At 32.5% G+C, this 19606-nt stretch overlaps 2 protein-coding genes across 9 annotated transcripts; both read left to right on the top strand.

The window, feature by feature from the left end:
• The first annotated feature begins 4533 nt into the window (after positions 1–4533).
• On the top strand, positions 4534–7225 carry LOC120075760. 3 transcript variants are annotated; one of them, XM_039029421.1, is made up of 2 exons: positions 4534–4700; positions 5640–7225. In XM_039029421.1, exon 2 carries the CDS (start codon positions 5676–5678, stop codon positions 6471–6473), a length of 798 nt encoding a protein of 265 aa, XP_038885349.1. In that variant the 5' UTR covers positions 4534–4700; positions 5640–5675; the 3' UTR covers positions 6474–7225. The 3 variants fall into 3 exon arrangements, with proteins under 3 accessions (XP_038885349.1, XP_038885348.1, XP_038885347.1); XM_039029420.1 differs by having other exon boundaries at positions 5547–7225; XM_039029419.1 differs by having other exon boundaries at positions 4535–4700; positions 5628–7225.
• Positions 7226–11729: 4504 nt separating this feature from the next.
• Positions 11730–19052, top strand: LOC120075027. 6 transcript variants are annotated; one of them, XM_039028166.1, is made up of 2 exons: positions 11730–12181; positions 17444–19052. In XM_039028166.1, exons 1-2 carry the CDS (start codon positions 11812–11814, stop codon positions 17569–17571), a joined length of 498 nt encoding a protein of 165 aa, XP_038884094.1. In that variant the 5' UTR covers positions 11730–11811; the 3' UTR covers positions 17572–19052. The 6 variants fall into 6 exon arrangements, with proteins under 6 accessions (XP_038884094.1, XP_038884096.1, XP_038884095.1 ...); XM_039028168.1 differs by having other exon boundaries at positions 11731–12181; positions 17524–17573; XM_039028167.1 differs by lacking the exon at positions 17444–19052 and adding an exon at positions 16715–17390 and having other exon boundaries at positions 11731–12181.
• Positions 19053–19606: the final 554 nt, after the last annotated feature.

Below are 19606 nucleotides of genomic sequence, written 5' to 3'. Positions count from 1 at the left end.
CCTACCCAATTTAAGGATAGGAGAAAGGTTGTTCTCTTAAGTACTGAATTTAGGTCTTGAATAAGGGGTCCCACCCTCTCATTGGCTCGAGAGGGATCTGGTTTAATGATTGAGTCATAAACCAATTATTCATTAGAGAATCAATAGGAACTTAAAGAACAAGACATAATATCGGGGGTAAAACAACATATTGACCCAGCCGTTATTACGAATAACCTATGAAGGGTTGACTAACTGGTTATGGTTAAATCATGTGAACACAAATACATCTACAGTGATGAGAGTGCAACCATCGAGCTATAATGGTGTGACTTGATGGTTAACGAATACTGATTAATTCGGTCTAAAGAGTTTTAGCCAATTAATTTTAATCGTTGGAGCTCATGATCTGTAGGTCCATAAGGTCCCTCTACTAGCTCGTAAAACATGAACACCTTGAATTATTAAATTGAGTGAATTTGAAATGATATCATTTTGAATTATTCAAATTGAATTTCAATTTGAAAATGTTAGGATTGAAATTAGGGTTTGAAAATGTTCGAATTGAAATTAGGGTTTGAATTTGAATAGGTTCAAATTCGAATTAGGGTTTGTTTAATTATATACGATATAATTAACATTTAATTTGTTGAAATTAAACAAAACTGGAGAGTGTATTATATTTAAATATTGATTTAAATATCAAATTACATGAATATGATTCATGTTTAAAATTAGGTTTGTGATTAATTTAATATTTGATATTAAATTAATTAATTAAATATGTTTAATTAAAAATCAAATTAATTTCAAACTTTTATCCAATTTGAGAAATTGGATTTTGAAATTATTGAATTTGGTTAATTGTGAATTATTCAAATTAATTAATTTGGAACTATTTATAGAATTAATCAAATGGAAATTAATTTGAATTTTGAAATTGGAGAAAGTGGGTTTTTCCCACTTTCCCGAAGCATGAGGTGTTCCTCATGCATAATCCCACCTAATTCTACTTGATTTCTCAAGTAGCAGCTGACCTTGATGAAGAGCTTCAGTGGTTCCATGCTGAGAATGATTAAAGGTTCCTGAATTGAAGAAGAAATTAGAGTTTGGAAGCTAGAAAGTAGATTTTCTGCTTCTTCTCCTTCTTCCTCTTCAAACCCACATAAATACCCTCACAAATTCACTCAAATATGTGTTCCACCACTCAAATTCAAGTATGAAAATAGTAGAAAAGATCTTTTGGTAGTTCACTAATAATTTGGAGCTGAATTGATGTGAAGAGCAGCTTGAATTTGGGATAATTCATCAAAGGTATGTGGAACTTAAAACCCACTTTTGATTTTCTGAAATAGCATACTTTAGAACTCAAATTAAATGTAACTAGAGTGCTTATTCTGTTTGTTTCTATTGCATGCTTGTGTATTCCATCAAAGCGTGCCCGAACAAGAGAGAGAAAGCTGATGACATCCAAACACTCGAGATGGCATCCTAAAGCATCAGTGGTACTCGATAGTTCCCAATTGGCCCGATACTTGCCCGAGTTGTCCCGGTAAGCATTGTAATGGCCCAGTGATACTCAGTAGACGACCATTAGGCCGATAGAAACCCAGTAAGCATTGAAGTAGGTCGATAGAGCTCGGTAAGCATTGTTATGTCCCGAAAACCCTCGATAAGTGTTTGAATTATCTGGTAAGCCCTGGTAAAGGGTTATAAGCCTGTTTTGGTTCAATGAAGGGTCAGAACTCTTCCTAGTGAAGTTCTGAGGGGATGTAAAAGTATGAGGGATGTGTTTTTTGGGAACCAAAATGATGAAAAGAGATGCGACATGGTATTATGATGACCTTAGACTCATATATGGGCAAGGCTGAGCCTTAGAACTTGGCCTAGAGTAGAGGCAAGTCGCTAGAGTTACACATGAGGAAAATAAACGTACGAGCGACGTATATGACTGAATGAAGTTCAATTCTGCATGAGTTCAGTTCGATTGAGGATGGAATAATCTCGCTTAAGGTCCGAAAAAGCTTCAAAGAGTCGAGCAAAAATCGATTTGGGACTTAAACACATCCTTTAAGACTGACCATGATCACGGGTGAATCATGGTGCCACCCAGTTGGAGAAGTACGACTGTGACACACAACCTTCACATGCTTCCGTAAAAGTATTTTCATTCTTTCAACTCTAATGAACAATTTGTTTATAGTCCAACCATAAATCAAGTCCCACTCGGACCAATGAAAGGGTGGGGTCTCATTGTTCAAGTCCTAGAGTCAGCACTTAAGGGAACTACTCATCTACTTACCCAATGTAGGAAGGAGTGAATTCCATCTTGTGAAATTACGTTCCCAGTTTCCTATTCGGTCAAGTTCTTAAAATGGTAGACTTATTGAGTTGGCGGCTTGGGTCACTCTCACCCATGCAAATTAAAGGACGAGCCCTAATAGACAGGAGTTCATAACTCACTTAAGATTAAGATCAAGTTACATATGATCATATTATGAAATATTAATATCTTCAATTAATGGAGTTACAAAGAGAGATTAATTATTTTACGGTCTAGTCTTATACAAACTCTTTGTATAGGATATCCTCACTCACATATCTCAACATGAACGATTTGGATTACATCGTTTGTAACAATTACAAAGTGGGTCGTATCCATAGACCAGGATGGGACACCCAACCTTATCCATATACTATAAACCCTTTAGTTTATTACTTGAACATGATCCACTTATATGCCAACCACATACTGTTCAAGACTATAATGCATAATTCATTATTACATATTTAATAAAATAATCAAATAGTATATTTAATAACTAATTAGCTACGAGGCTTTAGAGTACAAATCCTAACACATAAAATAGAACCTTAATGACAACTCTATTTTTTGTGCATGTTTAACTCATACGTTCTACAACCGTTAAAGTATATTGTACGGTTGTTGGTTATATAAACAATAATATTTTTTCTATGGTAAATGTAATATTTATATGTTGATGGGTGGTTACTAAAAGAAAGACCATGCTATCCTTTTGTAACTTTATTATTTTCTACTTCTGACTTCATTTTTTACATTCATATTAGGGTGGTTACTAAAAGAAAGACTATACTAGAAAATGTATTTGTTGCATGGATGTGATGTTATACATCTTTTTTAGATCACATCTATGCTCTACCTCCATTTAGTCTTGGTGTTTCGATCTAATTCATTTTAGAACTTTGAAGGTATGTTGTAGTATGTTTGATTTTAATTTTATTTGCATTTAGCTTCATTATAATGTAACTATAGTTTGTTATCTTACTTGTAGGGCCTAAATCAATTGAAGAATTCCTCCAATAATTAGTTTGAGATTCTTTAGTTTTAAGTATGAAGTCTACTTTTTATAGTCCAAATTTTGTTTAATTGTTGAAGAATAATTTGTGATGTATTGCGTGTTATTCATTGCTATGCATTTTTACATGTAAATAAGCCTTTTTGTGGACATTATTATTTCATTTGTAAGTGACAAAATAGACTTAACCATTAAAATTAACCAGAAATTAAAAATGTTTGAACAAAAAAATATTTGCAAAAAATGAGTTAATAGAAAAAAAAAATCATTTCGTTATATTAGTGTAAAATGTAAGAATCAAACATTTGCATAAAAAAGGAAAAAAATCATTAACCGTAAAAGTTGAAATTCATATTTCAAAAATGGGCAAAAAAACCAGATAAAAATTGGTTTTGTGTTCATTTTCTTTTTTAATTAACATTTATAGTCGAATTAAAACTAATTTACGGTTAAAAATTGAGAGCTAGAGATTAGAGAAAATGTTCATTTATTGGAATATGACATGTCTTTGGGGATGTAGATAAAATTGTTATGCAATTGAGTGTTTAAATTTTGTGGTGAAAATATGTTACATTTTTCAAGAAGGAAAAACAAAAAGTTGTCCAAAAAAAAAAAAGATAAAATCTAAGATAAAATCAATTTTGTTTAGAAAAACTGCAACAATATCCAAACTTAACTCTACACCTTATACATAGACTTTCTCACTCAATTCAACTCAGCACCCAAACACAGACAATCTAATTTCTACAAATAATCTAACTACGCTTAGATAATAATTACCAACTCAACTCAAATCAAGTCTGCACGTCAAACGTCTCTTAAAAGTAAACTAAAATTGAAAAAACTTCAAAATATAATGATCAAAATAATAGTTTAACCTAAATCTAATATTATATCAATACTCTAAAACTCCTCTTCATTGGGGAAGAAATAACATTATAGCAGTTTGACAAAACCTCTTGCCATGTACAATTTTAAATCATTGATTCACCTAAAAGTTTAAAATAGTAGATAAAGTAAATTTAATATTACATCAAACTTTAATAGTCGCTAAAGCGAGTAACTGAACATAATTTAACTGATATATGAATTTACTTCGAATCATCAAATCCTTATTATACTTGCAAAAGAAAAAATGGAGAGAATCACGTGCAAGTCTTGTGACATTGAAGAACCTAGATCTATTCCACATGGATGAATGATGAGCAGCAAAAGATGGTCCACAACAACACCACTATTTCTCCGTTCCTGTTCAATCTCAAACCCTTTCCCTTTACCAATTTCAAAATAAAAACGAAAAATAACTCACCGGAAAAAATCGCGATTCAACCTTCTCTTCTTCAAATCCTCACACCCACCCACACACCCACAGGGATTTGAAGGGTAAGATCGCCTCACGGTTCATGCCTTCTTTCGTTCAATTTGCGTAATTGTATTTGTATTTCTCCCTTGAGTTCTGTTCTGTGCCCATTCTGATTGCTTTCGATTGATTCTGTATCTACAATGTTGTGCATTTCCAGCAACTTCTGTGATTATTTTGGGAATTGTTTGTTTTGATGCTATCTCTTTCTTTTTGCGTGGTTTGTTCTTGTTGTTCTGCCTTTTTTATGGGTTCTGATTAATTGTCATGCGCGACTTGTACAATTAATGGGGTTTCTGTAATGTAATGTTAACCCTTGAGATGAGTTGGGAAACTGCTTTACGTTAGGTTTTATCTAGCTGACAGAACAATCCATCATCTCTGGGGCGTTATTTCTCAACCTATTATGTCATTTTCTTGTTCCAATTATGGTGTATTTAATGTTTTTAATTCTTTTCAAGTAACCCATTTCTTTTGCGGACAGGTAGGGAAATCTTTGCAGGTCCCTTCTTAAGAATGTTTTCCAAAAACCTTGTAGAGTTCTGTTTCTTTACTTTATATTGCTTACTTGTGCAAATTAAATAAAGATGTTTGATCTTTTGCTAGCCTTGCTTCCATAGCACTGAAACTTCGTTTAGTTAGGGATTGTTGAATGGTATTCCTCTTCTTGTATTGTAATCTTAGGCAAGCAGTTATTTGTTATTCGTTATCATCGTCGAAATTTAATCGAATCTTCTCTGGTGTTATATATCTTTTGGCCTCAAATTGATGGTACTTCTGATATTTATAACTTAATATAGTAGCGTTGTCAGGTAGGATTCTTGTTGATTTAGTTGGTTTCCCCCCCTTTTTTTTCTCTTTTCTTTCAGGTTCATCTCTTATATAAAGCATAATTGGCTCATTGAGCATAAAGTTAATCACTAATATGCCTTGGTGAAATGCAACTATAGCTACTATTGCAGGTGGTCATTTCTGACCAGTAGTTGCGTGTTGTTAAAATGTGGAATTTTGCTTCCAACTGTGTGGCTGGATGTGCTGGACTAAAGAGCAGTTCCCAAAAACAGTCTCATACTGCCACAGAGTGTTCGGATGACGAGCTATCTTCAGATGGTAGGGAGGAAGTGCTAGAGTGTCCAATATGTTGGGAATCCTTCAACATCGTTGAGAATGTGCCCCATGTTTTATGGTGTGGCCATACACTCTGCAAGAATTGCATCTTAGGATTGCAGTGGGCTGTGGTGAAGTTCCCGACATTACCGGTTCAGCTTCCACTTTTTATATCTTGCCCCTGGTGCAACCTCTTATCCTTCCGCTTAGTTTATAAAGGAAACCTCAAATTCCCTTGCAAGAATTACTTCCTTTTGTGGATGGTTGAGAACATAAACGTCGAAAGAGTTAAATCTCATTCTGCTTTCTCTGGGGATCAACTAGTCTTTCCAGTGAGCGGTACTTCATCCAGGGGTAATCAAGTCAGTCACAGTAACCTTAGGAGGGGACACCATGTTCGTCAATTAGATTTACAAGGACCAAACAATGCCAATAGCCATTTCCATAGCTTCAATCTGGAGAGGCTTCAATCTTCTCTCCGCAAATTGCTTGTTTTCTTTGTTCACTTGACAGCCAAGTTTCCATTGGTGATCATCTTCCTCCTGATCGTCTTATATGCTGTGCCTGCCAGTGCAGCAATCTTGGCTCTGTACGTATTAGTCACGGTCCTTTTTGCTCTCCCGTCATTTCTCATCTTGTATTTTGCTTACCCTAGTCTGGATTGGTTGATGAGGGAGATCATCACTTAAGGTTTGTATCATAAGGCAGTGTGAATTGTGACCAGTGGAGATCAACTTCAGGACTTCTACTTCTACAAGCCAATCACATCTTTCAAGAAAGTTGACTTCATATTTTAGCTTGTTGATTGATACTTTAGCTACCCAATTTGCCGACATTTCAGCTGGATTGTTCAGATTCAACATCACACGCTTGAGTTCATGGACGTTCTTTGCAGTCCCAGGTAAAGTATAGGTCTTGTTTCTGGTTTAGTGTCCTAATTTTTTCCCCTAAAAATCTTCTTTAGTAAGGGAGTATAAGGAATTTGGTTGTTTCTGGTGTCATCTTGTTGCTTCTCTCTGCCATATTCACCACCATTGTGTAATAGATCTGGAAATTAGATGATGTGATATGGACAAAGCTATAAGAAGCTCAAGTCCTTGCTTGTATAGAGGATTGGACTAATTATATGCCAAGTGAAGTAAGAAGGTAGTTTTGGTTTAGTCTCTGAAAGCTTTAAAGGTTTCAATTATTAGTTTCATTTTAGGCTTATAGTCTTAAAAGTTTCAAAATCTTCAAATTGGTCCTATGGTTTGCTAATGCCTTGTTTTTTTACACACCTGAAAAGCAAATAAATATGGTCAATATGTGAGGGTTGACTAAGTCCCAAGGCCCGACTTGAAAGCTTATAAACTTGGAGACAAGTGATACTTAACTCGAATCTTAGGTCCAAATTAGTCTTTTATTATTATTATTATTTTAAAGATTTGATTGTTTTTCTGTCTGTCGATGTCCATGAATCTGTTATGTGAATGCCAAAATGTGTGGATCTGATTGTGGGTTGTAAGCTGGTTCTGCTCTTTCATCCTCATCTTGATCTTGTATCACCTCTAATATTAACTTGTGTTTTACTCCATACAAATGCACATGTATTTAAAAGAAAAAATTGAAATAGGTAATTTTGATAATAATTTAGATAAAATGCTATTTAATAGATTTATATTAGTTAAGGTTAATTTTATATGTTATAATATATTACTATTTTGTTTTTTGTTTTTTTTTGTTTTTGCAAAATATTACTATTTAGTTGGTAATATATTGTAGCTCATGTTTTTTAATTTGTCCATTGTTTTAATGGTTTACACTTGCATCGAAGTCTTAAGGATTTTCATCATCATCATTATTAGAGCTATCAAATTATTATGAAAATTAATGTAATAAACAAACTTAGAGTTGATGAAATAAAAAATACTAATAAGTTACGTTTTATTGCTTTTAATGTATGAATTAAAAAAATATATATAGGTCCCCTAATCTTTTTTTATTGTATAAAAAAATTGGAATGGTTTATTAAGTTATTCTTGCATGATTTAGAACCGATAACTTTTTTATTATTGCATTTGTTTATTAAAAGTTCTCTAGATTTTTTTGTCAATATTTTTTAATGAGTTCAACCATATGTGGGTGGAGGATTTGATTTGACCTCTTGATAGTTCATACCTTGTGACAATTGAGCTATGTTTGAGGGATTGAGGTTGTGAAGGTCTTCGATTAATCAAATAAAATTTATATTAATCGATCAAAAGCTATTAAAGTGTGTTGTAGTAGCAGGAGATCGGGTAAACCCACAAGAAAGCTTAGAAATAGTTTTGTAGAAGCTAAATTTCTGATTAAAGTGGTATTAGGGGGAGGGATTTGGTATGGAGAGGAAATAAGGTGTTAGGATTTAAATATAGAAAAGTAAGGATATGGAGGCAGACAATCAAGAATAATAACATTAAACAATCTAGTTTGAAGGAAGGGGTTTGACTGTTAATTGATCACAAGTGTTATCATAACAAACTCGCTCAACCTAGCTAACTCGTACAAAAGGTTATTCTTGTTGGAAAAGCTGAGTGAGCGTCTTAACTATTAATTAAGATTAAAATGTTCTAGTTAAATTAAATGTTGTCATACTGGGTACAATAGTGTTCCACAGAATTCTAAACACACTTGATAATGCTTAAGAGGTACTATTCCGATGATTAATTACTTAGATGGACTACGTTAATTAACCAATTTCTCTCTGATTCTAGCTTGATCATGCAAATATGAGTTATGGATAGCCAAAACACACATGATTTCAAACCTTGCTACGTGGCAACTAACACACATCAGTTGTAGATTATGTGAAGACTTGTATATACTAGAGAAGAAATTACAATTGATGTGTCAAAACAATCATAAAATCACGGTAAAGAAATAAAACAAGAATTAGAGAGGATAGAATAAAGACATACATAAATTGGTTCAATCCACATAACTTACAGTCGAGAGTTTCCAATCCTCATAACTTACAGTCGGGTTCCCAACCCTCAAACTGAAAAATGAACATTAGCTCCTTGTTGGGAAGATGTTGCTAAGATCTATTGTGTTCATTAGGAATAATCAAACTCCTAAGCTAAAAACTAAGACTGTAGATGGATAGAGGACGAAAAAATTGAAGCAAATGAGTGGTCGTTTTCACAAAGAATACAAAAAAGCAGTTTTTATAATAGGCGATAGCCTCGCGACGCTACAAGAAGTTCCTCTAGCAACCTGCAATGTTGAGTGGGAGCATTATTATTTTTTCATTTTTAGATTTTATCTTTTTAATTATTTAGAATCAATTTAATAGATTTATATATTAAAACATTGTTTATAATAAGAATATTAGTTTTTACAACTCTTGAGTTGTCCAATGAATCTGTTGACTGTAAATTGTGAGATAGAGAGACAGATGACGAATTGATTTTTTACCTATGTCACGTCAGGTATGTTCCTAAAGCATCCCATCAGGGAAAAAGCTTTCTTTTTGCATTCTTTACCTTAGATGACTTTAAGACGTTCTTTGTTAAGTTTCAACATTTACCTAAGACGTCTCAAAGGCTTTGTTGATAATATGTAATAAAGCACATTTAAACATAAAACCCTAATTATTAACCTGATTTAGGGTGGGAAAATAACTATTATATTGAGTTATCAATATTCATATTGATAACTTTTTTTTTTTTTTTTTTGTCATATAATGAACTTTTCAAACTCAACAAATTTAACTTACTGTTTCCTATTATAATTAAAGAAAAATTCTTTAAATTCTTTGCGAATGAAATGATAAAACTTTTTGTATACAACCTTTTAATGTTTAATCTATTATTGATAATTAATTAATTAATTAATTAATTTACTCTTTATAGTTGATTAAACATTTCTTTAGGCTTAAGATTACATGATTGTTTTATTTAACAAAATGAATATGAGATGCAATCGATGGATCAATAACAATTTTCCAATAGACATTTTAAATTGAATATAACTATATACTAATTATAAAAAAAAATTAACAAAATAATGATAAAAAAAAAATCAAGATCCGAGATTTTCCAATAGACACAATATATTCATTCCATGATTGGTAGATAAATTATATTATTCAACTACATCAAAGTCTTAGTTGTAAAGTAGTAAGCCTTAAGATCCGAGATTTTGATTGAACACGTATATCTTTGAACATACGTTATATCAATATCTTAAAATATGTTGAGAGTAAATAAATTAAGATAACAAAAATGAAGAAAGAGTAAATTTTCTAGTGTTGACGAGAAAATGGTGAAGAAACGCCCTAGCATAGATATAGATAGAGAAGTTTCAATATGGATATATAATCTTATCACATGTATTTTTTATTTTTAAATAAATGAATATGATTATTTTTTTTCATGTATATCAAATATAACATTCATGTATGTTAGTTTTGACAATGCTAAGGACGTGAAGGACATCCGATCTCTCATGGATTTCGATGTTTCTTTTACTCTTAAGAAGGCCAAGCTCATGAAGGTCTATTTGGAGGGTCTCTTGATCACTCCAATCCTACCAATCAGAGCCTCCTTGAATGCGATCTCCATTCCTCTTCTAATCGGACTTGGATTTCTGTAGTCAACAACTTGAATTATAGGAATCTACAGAGAGCTTCAACAATCTCAAGCAACATATCTCTTCTAAGTATAGGGAGACTGTTGAACGAAGATGTTTCACTTCTATCACGGACTATCAGTGATAAAAGTGTGTAAATTTTTATCATTAATAGATAGTTATAAAAAAACTATCAGTGACTACTAGTAGTAGCAAACTGATTGAAAGAATTGTTTGGACAATTCGATATAATGATGTAATCTAAATTGTCTCATACGAAATCAAATATCAGTGAATGAAATTTGCTTATGTAAAATGGTCGTAGTTTATCCATTTTAAAAGTTAGCAATTCTTTTAAAAAACATTCCTTTCTATCAGAAGATTATTATGTGAATAGTTTTAAAATTATCTTTTACTTTTATCCTTTTTAGTCTGATTGTGAATAATATTTTTTGGACAAACAACAACCAATGCATCCTAACAAAAGGAAAAGCAAAAACAATGCATGCATTCAAAAAAAAAACAACCAAGGCATCATATTACAAAAAGTTTGAAAATGTTTAAAAGTGAATCTAAAATTGTGAACTTGTTGAACCTCCCCTGTAGATAGTATGCAATTTTGAAATTAGGACCCATAAGAGGAAAGAAAAAGTATCTCTTAAAGGACTATCAAAGTGGAACTTTTCATGAAAATGAGATGCAAAACTAAAGTTGAAATGTTTAAAAGTGAATTTAAAATTGTGTTAGGTAAATTAGGCAAAAGAAAATTGAAGACACTTAAATGAACATTAAGGATCAAATAGATTTTTTAATATGTAGAGACCTTCAATATAATAGAGGTTTTTGTACTAATGATCCTTTTTCAAACGTGTTCATGATCAATGACTCGTCCTTCACAAATTTATGAATTCTAACCTTTTGTTTATGTCAAACTCTACTACCATTTTTTATTAAGTATTGCGTTAGGGATGACTATATATATAGTAGCCCTAATATGTTGATTATCCCTATCGCGATCTAATTTTTTTAAAAAATAAGGGAAACACAAGAAAAATGAGATCGCCATAGAGATGATCATTGAGTTAGTGCAACAATAGATATGGCCATGACAATTACGTTAGTGCTATGATGGTATTGACCATTGTAAGTAGAAATTTAGAATTTGGATCATCAATCATAAAAGTACTCTAAAAAGGGTCACCCGTACCAAAAAAAAAAAAAAAAAATCAATATAAAAGTTAAAACACTCAAAAGATGAAGAAAAACTAGCTTTTTCTTAAAAGGAGGTTAGTTTTGAAAATAAACAAGTTTTTGGGTTAAAAATAAAAATTTTCCAATATAAAATTATAATTTCCAAATTGTTCAAACAAAGTTCAATGGCAGAACAGAACAGAAGGCGATTTTGAAGCCCTAATAAATACGCCCATTTCCTCCCCCATGTCCATAAGCCAGAACCACCTCCTCCGCCTGGTTCTTTCATGCCGGAAAATCACTGCCCAGGTCACAAATCCAGCCACCTCCTCCATCGTGGCCATGGCATCTTCCTCCGAGCAGGAATTCGTCGCCTATTACCGCTCTAAACTCCACCGTTTTCCTCGATCCAACAACTTCTGGGACTCCAAAGTCGCCTCTCGCGTCGGCGAAAAGCTTGGCCACCGTTTGAAGGAGATCGGTGTTTCCGATGTTCGGATTGATCTCGCCGAAGAGTTCTCCCGCCCTCTGTACTATCGGAAGATGGTTCTGCCGCTTTTCGATTCTGTTCAGCGCTCCGGCGTCGCCGTTGATGGCGCTGAGAAGCTTGGAACAGGTGCGATCTAGCCTCGATTCTTGTTTTTCTTTGCTTTCCGATTGGAGCTTATACGGTTCGCGATTGAGATTGAATTTAGGGCACGTATAATTCCTTCTCCTTCATGTCGATGATTTATTATACGAATTTTGACACATTTTTGATCTCTTCCTCTCGTTTTTTTATTCGATTAAAATTGTAATAATATAAATTGTTGTAATTAATTAAAGAAATAGAGAAGAGAACAATTTCCCTATGGAATTTGGCCATTTATCCTTGGCTGAAAAAAGACTCTGTTTAAGAATATAGTGTATTTTTAAATTAACGACAAAAATGAGATAGAAAAGTAAGAATTTTAAAAAATACGTGAGAGGTTTTTGGGAAGGGAAATCGGGTACGGGCTTTAATCGCACAGTCTCAGTCAAGGACGTACTCGTGGATCGGAGATTCGGTCCACGATTTCTTTTTCTTTTTAATCGATTTAACTGTTTTTTTTTTTCTAATTTTTAACTAATAAATTTATTTATAATTATATATTTAATTTGTAAGTTTACTTAATTATTTTACATTTATATTAAAAAAAATTGTAACAGTACATAATTCTTTAATTTGAAAATAGAAATTTACATTAAAACGACCCATGATCCTTATCCCACATGAGGTTGTCTTCGTGTGCCAGTAACATTGAGTCGTCACACATTGAACCTAACTAATAATGAAATGAAAAAAATTAATATTAAACAATATTCATATCATATATTTGAGAAATGTCTGATTTTAAATCTCCAACCATCTTACAATTCTACGGAAGGAAATACCAATCCGATCGTGTTCTATTACCTAAGAAATTCAAATTACATTACATAACAAAATTAGATTGGTATTTTCTTCCTGTTAGGTACGACTATTTTTTATTTTTCTGGTCCTGGACTTTGAACTTTTTAGGTAATGGAGCTTGGTTCTTCTAATCATGTACAACTATATCAACAAAATACCCATTGTTCACAATCCATATGAGATAGTTCTTCTACCGTAGTTTTGGATTATTGGAGAAGGGAGATAGATTTATCTAACTTGATTGACACCTCATTACTACTTTAGTTGAGCGTTGGAGATCAGAAGCCCACATATTTCACCTGTCTTGTGGGGAATGTACAATTACATTTTAGTTCCCAAATATATGATATGAATATTGTTTAATATTAATTTTTTCATCGTACAAAATAATTTTATCGAAGAAGTACAACAATATTTAGTACAACACAATCTACCAAAGTTTGGTTCAATGTGTGACCAAACATTGGTCAACATAGAAAGTATTATTCAACAAACAAAACAACTCAATGTTGCTGACATTGATCGAAGATGTATTCGTCGTAGACGACAACGACAACAAGACGAAACTAATTTAGAGGCACATGAAGACAACCCCATGTAGGGTAAGGGCCAGGGGTCGACTTTAAATTTCATATAAACTTTTATTTTCAGATTAAACAACTAATTGTAAATATTTTTTAGTATCATGAGTTATTTTTTATTTATTTGTAGAGAGATGTAATACTTAGTGAAACATTTTTTTTTAATATGAGTGCAGAATAATTAAGTTTTCATTGCAGATTAAATATATAATTAAGTTTAGTAATAAACGTATTTGTTAGTTAAAAATTAGAAAAAAAATAGTTAAATTAGTTAAAAAAAAAAAGAAAAAGAAATCATGAATCGGGTCCACGATTATGGAAATCGTGGACTCGGTCCACGAGTACGTCCTTGACCAGCCCACCGACTATACTGATGTGGTGCTAACTGGATTAAAGTCTAATCATGTACAGGTACACGATTTTCCTTTCCCAAAAAACTATCATATTTTTGTCAATATTTTCCATTCCTACTTATTTTTAAAAATACTTTTCCATCTATTCCATTTTTGTCATAAATTTAAAAATGCAATATATTCTTGAACTTAGTTCTAGATTCATATATTAAAAAAAAAAATTAAGGAAAAACTTTACTTGAGGCGGACGTCGACAAAGATTGGAGACGGCGGGTGACAAAGATTGGAGACAGCGGGTGGTAGATTGGTTCACAACGGTAGCAACAACAAGATCGGAGACGGCGGACTGCAACAGAGTTAGTGACTAGCGGTAGTGAGGAGGAAGGGAGAAAGCTTTCGAATGGGAGGAAGAGGAAGGGGTCACGGGGTGGTTTAACGGACTACTGGTACACGACTTAGGGTAATCGTGGATCTCGTCCACGATTAGACTTTAATCTATCACGTCAGCACAGTGGTGGACTAGTCAGGGACATACTCGTGGACTGAGTCCACGATTTTCATAATCATGGACTCGGTCTACGATTTTTTTAATCGATTTAACTGTTTCTTTTTCTAATTTTTAACTAACAATTTCCTTTATTACTAAACTTAATTATATATTTAATCTACAATAAAAACTTAATTATTTTACACTCATATTAAAAAAAAATTGTGACTTCAGTAAGTAATACATCTCTCTACAAATAAATAATAAAAAATGATCTCATGATACCAAATAAGATTTACAATTAGTTCTTTAATTTGAAAATAAAAGTTTACATGAAATTTAAAGACGACCCATTGACCCTTACCCCGCATGGGGTTGTCTTCGTGTGACTCTAAATTAGCTTCACCTTGTTGCCCTTGTCATCTACGACGAATACGTCTTTGATCAATATCACCAACATTGAGTCGTTTTTTTTATTGAATAATACTTTCTATATTGACCAATGTTTGGTCACACATTGAACACAACTCTAATAAATTTTGTTGTCCTGAATATTGTTGTACTTCAATAAAATTATTCTCTACGATGAAAAAATTAATATTAAACAATATTTTTATCATATATTTGAAAAATGTTTGATTTGAAATCTCTTACCATCCTACAATGTAATTGTACATTCTTCACAAGGCAGGTGAAATGTGTGGGTTTCTAATCTCCAACACTCAACTAAAGTAGTAATGAGGTGTCAATCAAGTTGGATAAATCCGATCTGTTTAACCCCAAGAAAACTAGCCTGTTCAACGTAGGGAATAATACGTAGATCAAATGGGATAATATATTATGCAGATGCCTTCCTTCTCCGACAACCCAAAACTATATTAGAAGAACTATCCCATATTGATTGTGAACGATGAGTATTTTGTTGATATAGTTGTATAGGATTAGAAGGATCGAGCTCTATTACCTAAGAAGTTCAAATTACATTACATAACAAAATCCATTACATAATAAATTCTATTTCCTAAGAATTAATTACATAACATCGCTTGAAATGACACAATTAGTAGCATTCATTAATAAGAGATATGTATGTCAAACGCATGTAATTACAAATTACAATTACATGAGAGCATGAAATCTTGAATGACTGCCACTTATTACAAGAACAAGTTCCTTCTTTCAAACTCAAAACTTGTGTGTTATCCTTTATAGGGAGAAATCATACTTATGCTTGTTTATACTTCAAAAGTTTGAGTTTCTCTGTCAATAGATTTTACTGTGTGTGCAGATGCTCGTCTTACCCACCTTTTAAGCTTTCTCATGGCATATTCTGTATATATGCCCCCACGGTCGAGTGCTTCACTAATTTATTGTCTTCAATATTCAAAATATAGTATTGTGTGATAAAATGTTAGCCTAACCAAAGAAGTAATTGCACATTTGAAAACATCATTCATACATTCAGTTGCATTGCTTGTCATTCACCCATAGCGATACCCACTATCATGTGATTGGGTCCATTTTTTCATGTCAATATCAGAAAAATATTCAAGGCATTCAGGGTTCAATTGTTTCAACTCTTTCATGTTGAATTTGCGCCTTTGGTGTTGATTTCCTACCTTAAACACCAAATCTTTTAGTTGTTTTGATTTATATTTCATATTGAAATTACTAGTAACATGGCGAAAACAATATTGATAGTACGCTCTAGGTTCACTCCTACCAATTTTCTCATTATTAATTGCAGCAAGAATGCCTTTATGTCTATTAGAAATCAAGCAAATATCATCTCTTTGGTAACATATTCATGCAATACCCAAAAAAACCCGGACTAATTTTCACCTTCAACAATAGCAAAAAGCAAGGGGAAATATATGTTCGTTTGCATCATTAGATAAGGCGGTTAATAATTTCTCCTTATACTTTCTATAGAGATGAGTTCCATCGATCTAGATTAATGGTCTACAATATTTGAACTCTTCTCTTGCAGGATTGAAGAACTAGAAAACTCATAAAAAATAGTCGTATCTGGTACATCAGATGGAAGGAAATACCAATTTGATCGTGTTCCATTACCTAAGAAGTTCAAATTACATTACATAACAAAATTGGATTGGTATTTCCTTCCATCTGATGTACCAGGTACGACTATTTTTGGTTGAGTTTTCTGGTCCTTCGGTTCTGCAAGAGAAGGGATCGAATATTGCAGATCATTAATTCATGTTTTCTTCGCCATGTTGCTAGTAATTTCACTACGAAATATAAGTCAAAGTAACTAAAAGATTTGGTGTTTAAGGCAGGAAATCAACACCGAAGGTGATTCAGTGCATGAAAGAGTTGAAACAACTGAACTCTAAATGAATTGAATATTTTTCTGATATTGACTTGGAAAAATGGACCTAATCACATACGGTGGGTACCGCTATTGGTAGATGACAAGCAGTGCAGCTGATTGTATGAATAGTGTTTTCAAAGTTACTAGAATGTTACCAATTACTTCTTTAATTAGGCTAACATTCAATTGTACAATCCTATATTTTGAACGTTGAAGACAAGAAATTAATGAAACACTCGATTGTGGGGACATTTATACAAAATATGCCATAAGAAAGCTTAAGAGGTGGGAAAAATGAACGTCTACACACAGTGACATCTATTGCCAGGGAAACTCAAATTTTTGAAGTACAAATTGACATAAGTATGATTTCTCCCTATAAAGAATAACACACGAGTTTTGAGCTTGAAAGAAGGAACTTGTTTTTATAATAAGTGGCAGTCATTCAGCTCTCATGCAATTGCAATTTTTAATTACATGCATTTGACATACATACCTCTTATTGATAAATGCTACTAATTGTGCCATTTCAAAATGATGTTATGTAATTCATTCTTAGGAAATAGATTTTATTATATAATATAATTTGAACTTCTTAGGTAATGGAGCTTGGTCCTTTTAATCCTGTACAACTATATCAACAAAACACCCATCGTTCACAATTAATATGAGATAGTTCTTCTATCGTAGTTTTGGGTTGTCGGAGAATGGAGGCATCTGCACAATATACTATTCCATTTGATCTACGTATTATTCCCTACAATGAACAGGCTGGTTTTCTTGGGATTGCAGAGATTGGATTTAACCAACTTGATTGACACCTCACTACTGTGCAGACGAGAAACCTACACATTTCATCTGTCTTGTGGGGAATATACAATTACGTTGCAGAATGGTAAGAGATTTAAAATCAAACATTTCCCAAATATATGTTATGAATATGGTTTAATATCAATTTTTCACCGTACAGAATAATTTTATCAAAGAAGTACAACAATATTTAGTACAACACAATTTACTAGAGTTGGGTTCAAACATTGGTCAACATAGAAAATATTATTCAACAAACAAGACGACTCAATATTGGTGACACTGATCAAAGACATATTTTAGTGAAGTCACAATTTTTTTAATATGAGTGCAAAATAATTAAGTTTTTATTGCAGATTAAATATATAATTAAGTTTAGTAAGGAAGGAATTTGTTAGTTAAAAATTAGAAAAAATAGCTAAATTGATTAAAAAAAGAAAAAGAAATCGTGGATCGAGTCTACGATTATGGAAATCATGTACCCAGTCCACGAGTACGTCCTTGACCAGTCCACCAACTGGATTAAAAGTCTAATCGTGTACGGGGTACACGATTTTCTTTCCCCAAAAAATAACCATATTTTTGTCAATACTTTCCAATTTCATCTATTTTTAAAATTTCTTTCCCATCTATCCCATTTTTGTCATTAATTTAAAAGTGCACTATTCTTGAACTTAGTCCCAAATTCATATATTAGAAAAAAAAATAAAGAAAAAACTTTACCTGAGGCAAACGACAATAAAGATTGGAGACGACGGGTTGTAGATCGGTTCACGATGACAATAGTAACAAGATCAGAAACGGCGGACGACGGCGGAGTTGGCGATCGACGCTAGTGAGGAGGAAGGAAGGGAGAAAGCTTTCGAATGGAAGGAAGAGGAAGGGGCCACGAGGTGGTTCAAGGGACCACTAAGACTTAGGGTAATAGTGGACCCCGCGATTACCTGGTCAACACTGCATGATTGTCCATGTGGTAGTCTGCTCGTGCCAGTTCATAGGAAGTCATATATTAAATACACGATTTAGAGGTAATCGTGTATCAAGAACACGATTTAAACATCTATTTTTGTCAATAATTTCCACTCAAACCTATTTTTGTTAATAATTATTAAAATAACATTATTTAAAGAAAAATTTCCTGAAAATAAGGTCACCAATGAAGAATATGGAGAAAATGCTCTTTGAAATTTAACCTACCTTTTAAAAATAAATGGTTTTTGGCTTTGTCTGACATCATCCTCTCATGAAATTACCAAAAGCATCCCATTTTCCTTCTCTTCCCTTCGATTTCAATTCGTAGGCCAAATTTTATTCAAATTCGAAATATGGGGTGAGAATCCACCTCAAATCAAGTGGCAGCTGAGATAGCTCATGTTGGCAGAATATAAACCATTGATCTCTCATTTGTAGTTATCGTGAGAAATTTAGTGATAATGAAATGGAATAAAGAATGGGAGCGTAATTGTTATGATTGTATGTACAAGTTTAAAATGTTTCTGTTTTTTTAAATGGAAGAATTCAACCTTGAATCTCTATGGCTATATATGTTTATTGTGGTTTAAAATGCTGATGAGTTTAAAATATGGATGTGGATGACTTTCTCTCTTTTTTCCTTTTTCAGAAAAGAATTTAAAAATAAAAACAAAAAGTTATTGTCTCGTTGGTAATCATTTCGTTTTTTGTTTTCTGTTTTTGAAATAATTCTATAGATACTATTTCTATCTCTAAATTTTGTCCGTTGTTATCTACTTGTTTACCCATGGTTTAAAAAGCAAGCCAAATTTTGAAAACTAAAAAGTTAGTTTTTAAAAATTTGTTTCTATTTTTAGAATTTAACTAAAAATGTAACCATTATATTTAAGAAAGATACAAATTATTATAAGTAATGGTTGGAAAATAGGCATTCATTTTCAAAAAACCACAAGAATAAAAAAAAATGAAATGATTATTAAACGAGGCTTAAAAAAACAATTCAAAAGTTATTTTTGTTTTTAGAATTTTATTAGTAATTCATGTTTTTCCTTAAAAACCATATATAACTGG

The sequence above is a fragment of the Benincasa hispida genome, chromosome 4 (assembly GCF_009727055.1).
Source record: "Benincasa hispida cultivar B227 chromosome 4, ASM972705v1, whole genome shotgun sequence".
Taxonomy (NCBI): Eukaryota; Viridiplantae; Streptophyta; class Magnoliopsida; order Cucurbitales; family Cucurbitaceae; genus Benincasa; species Benincasa hispida.
This window is presented reverse-complemented; position numbering and strand designations above follow the sequence as displayed.

Excerpts from the sequence above, each read along its gene's own strand:
- LOC120075760 (XM_039029421.1), top strand. The coding sequence starts at position 5,676 with ATGTGGAATTTTGCTTCCAACTGTGTGGCTGGATGTGCTGGACTAAAG.
- LOC120075027 (XM_039028166.1), top strand. The coding sequence starts at position 11,812 with ATGTCCATAAGCCAGAACCACCTCCTCCGCCTGGTTCTTTCATGCCGG. Across the intron at positions 12,182-17,443 it reads CGCTGAGAAGCTTGGAACAG|TTTTGGGTTGTCGGAGAATG; the intron begins GTGCGATCTAGC and ends CTTCTATCGTAG.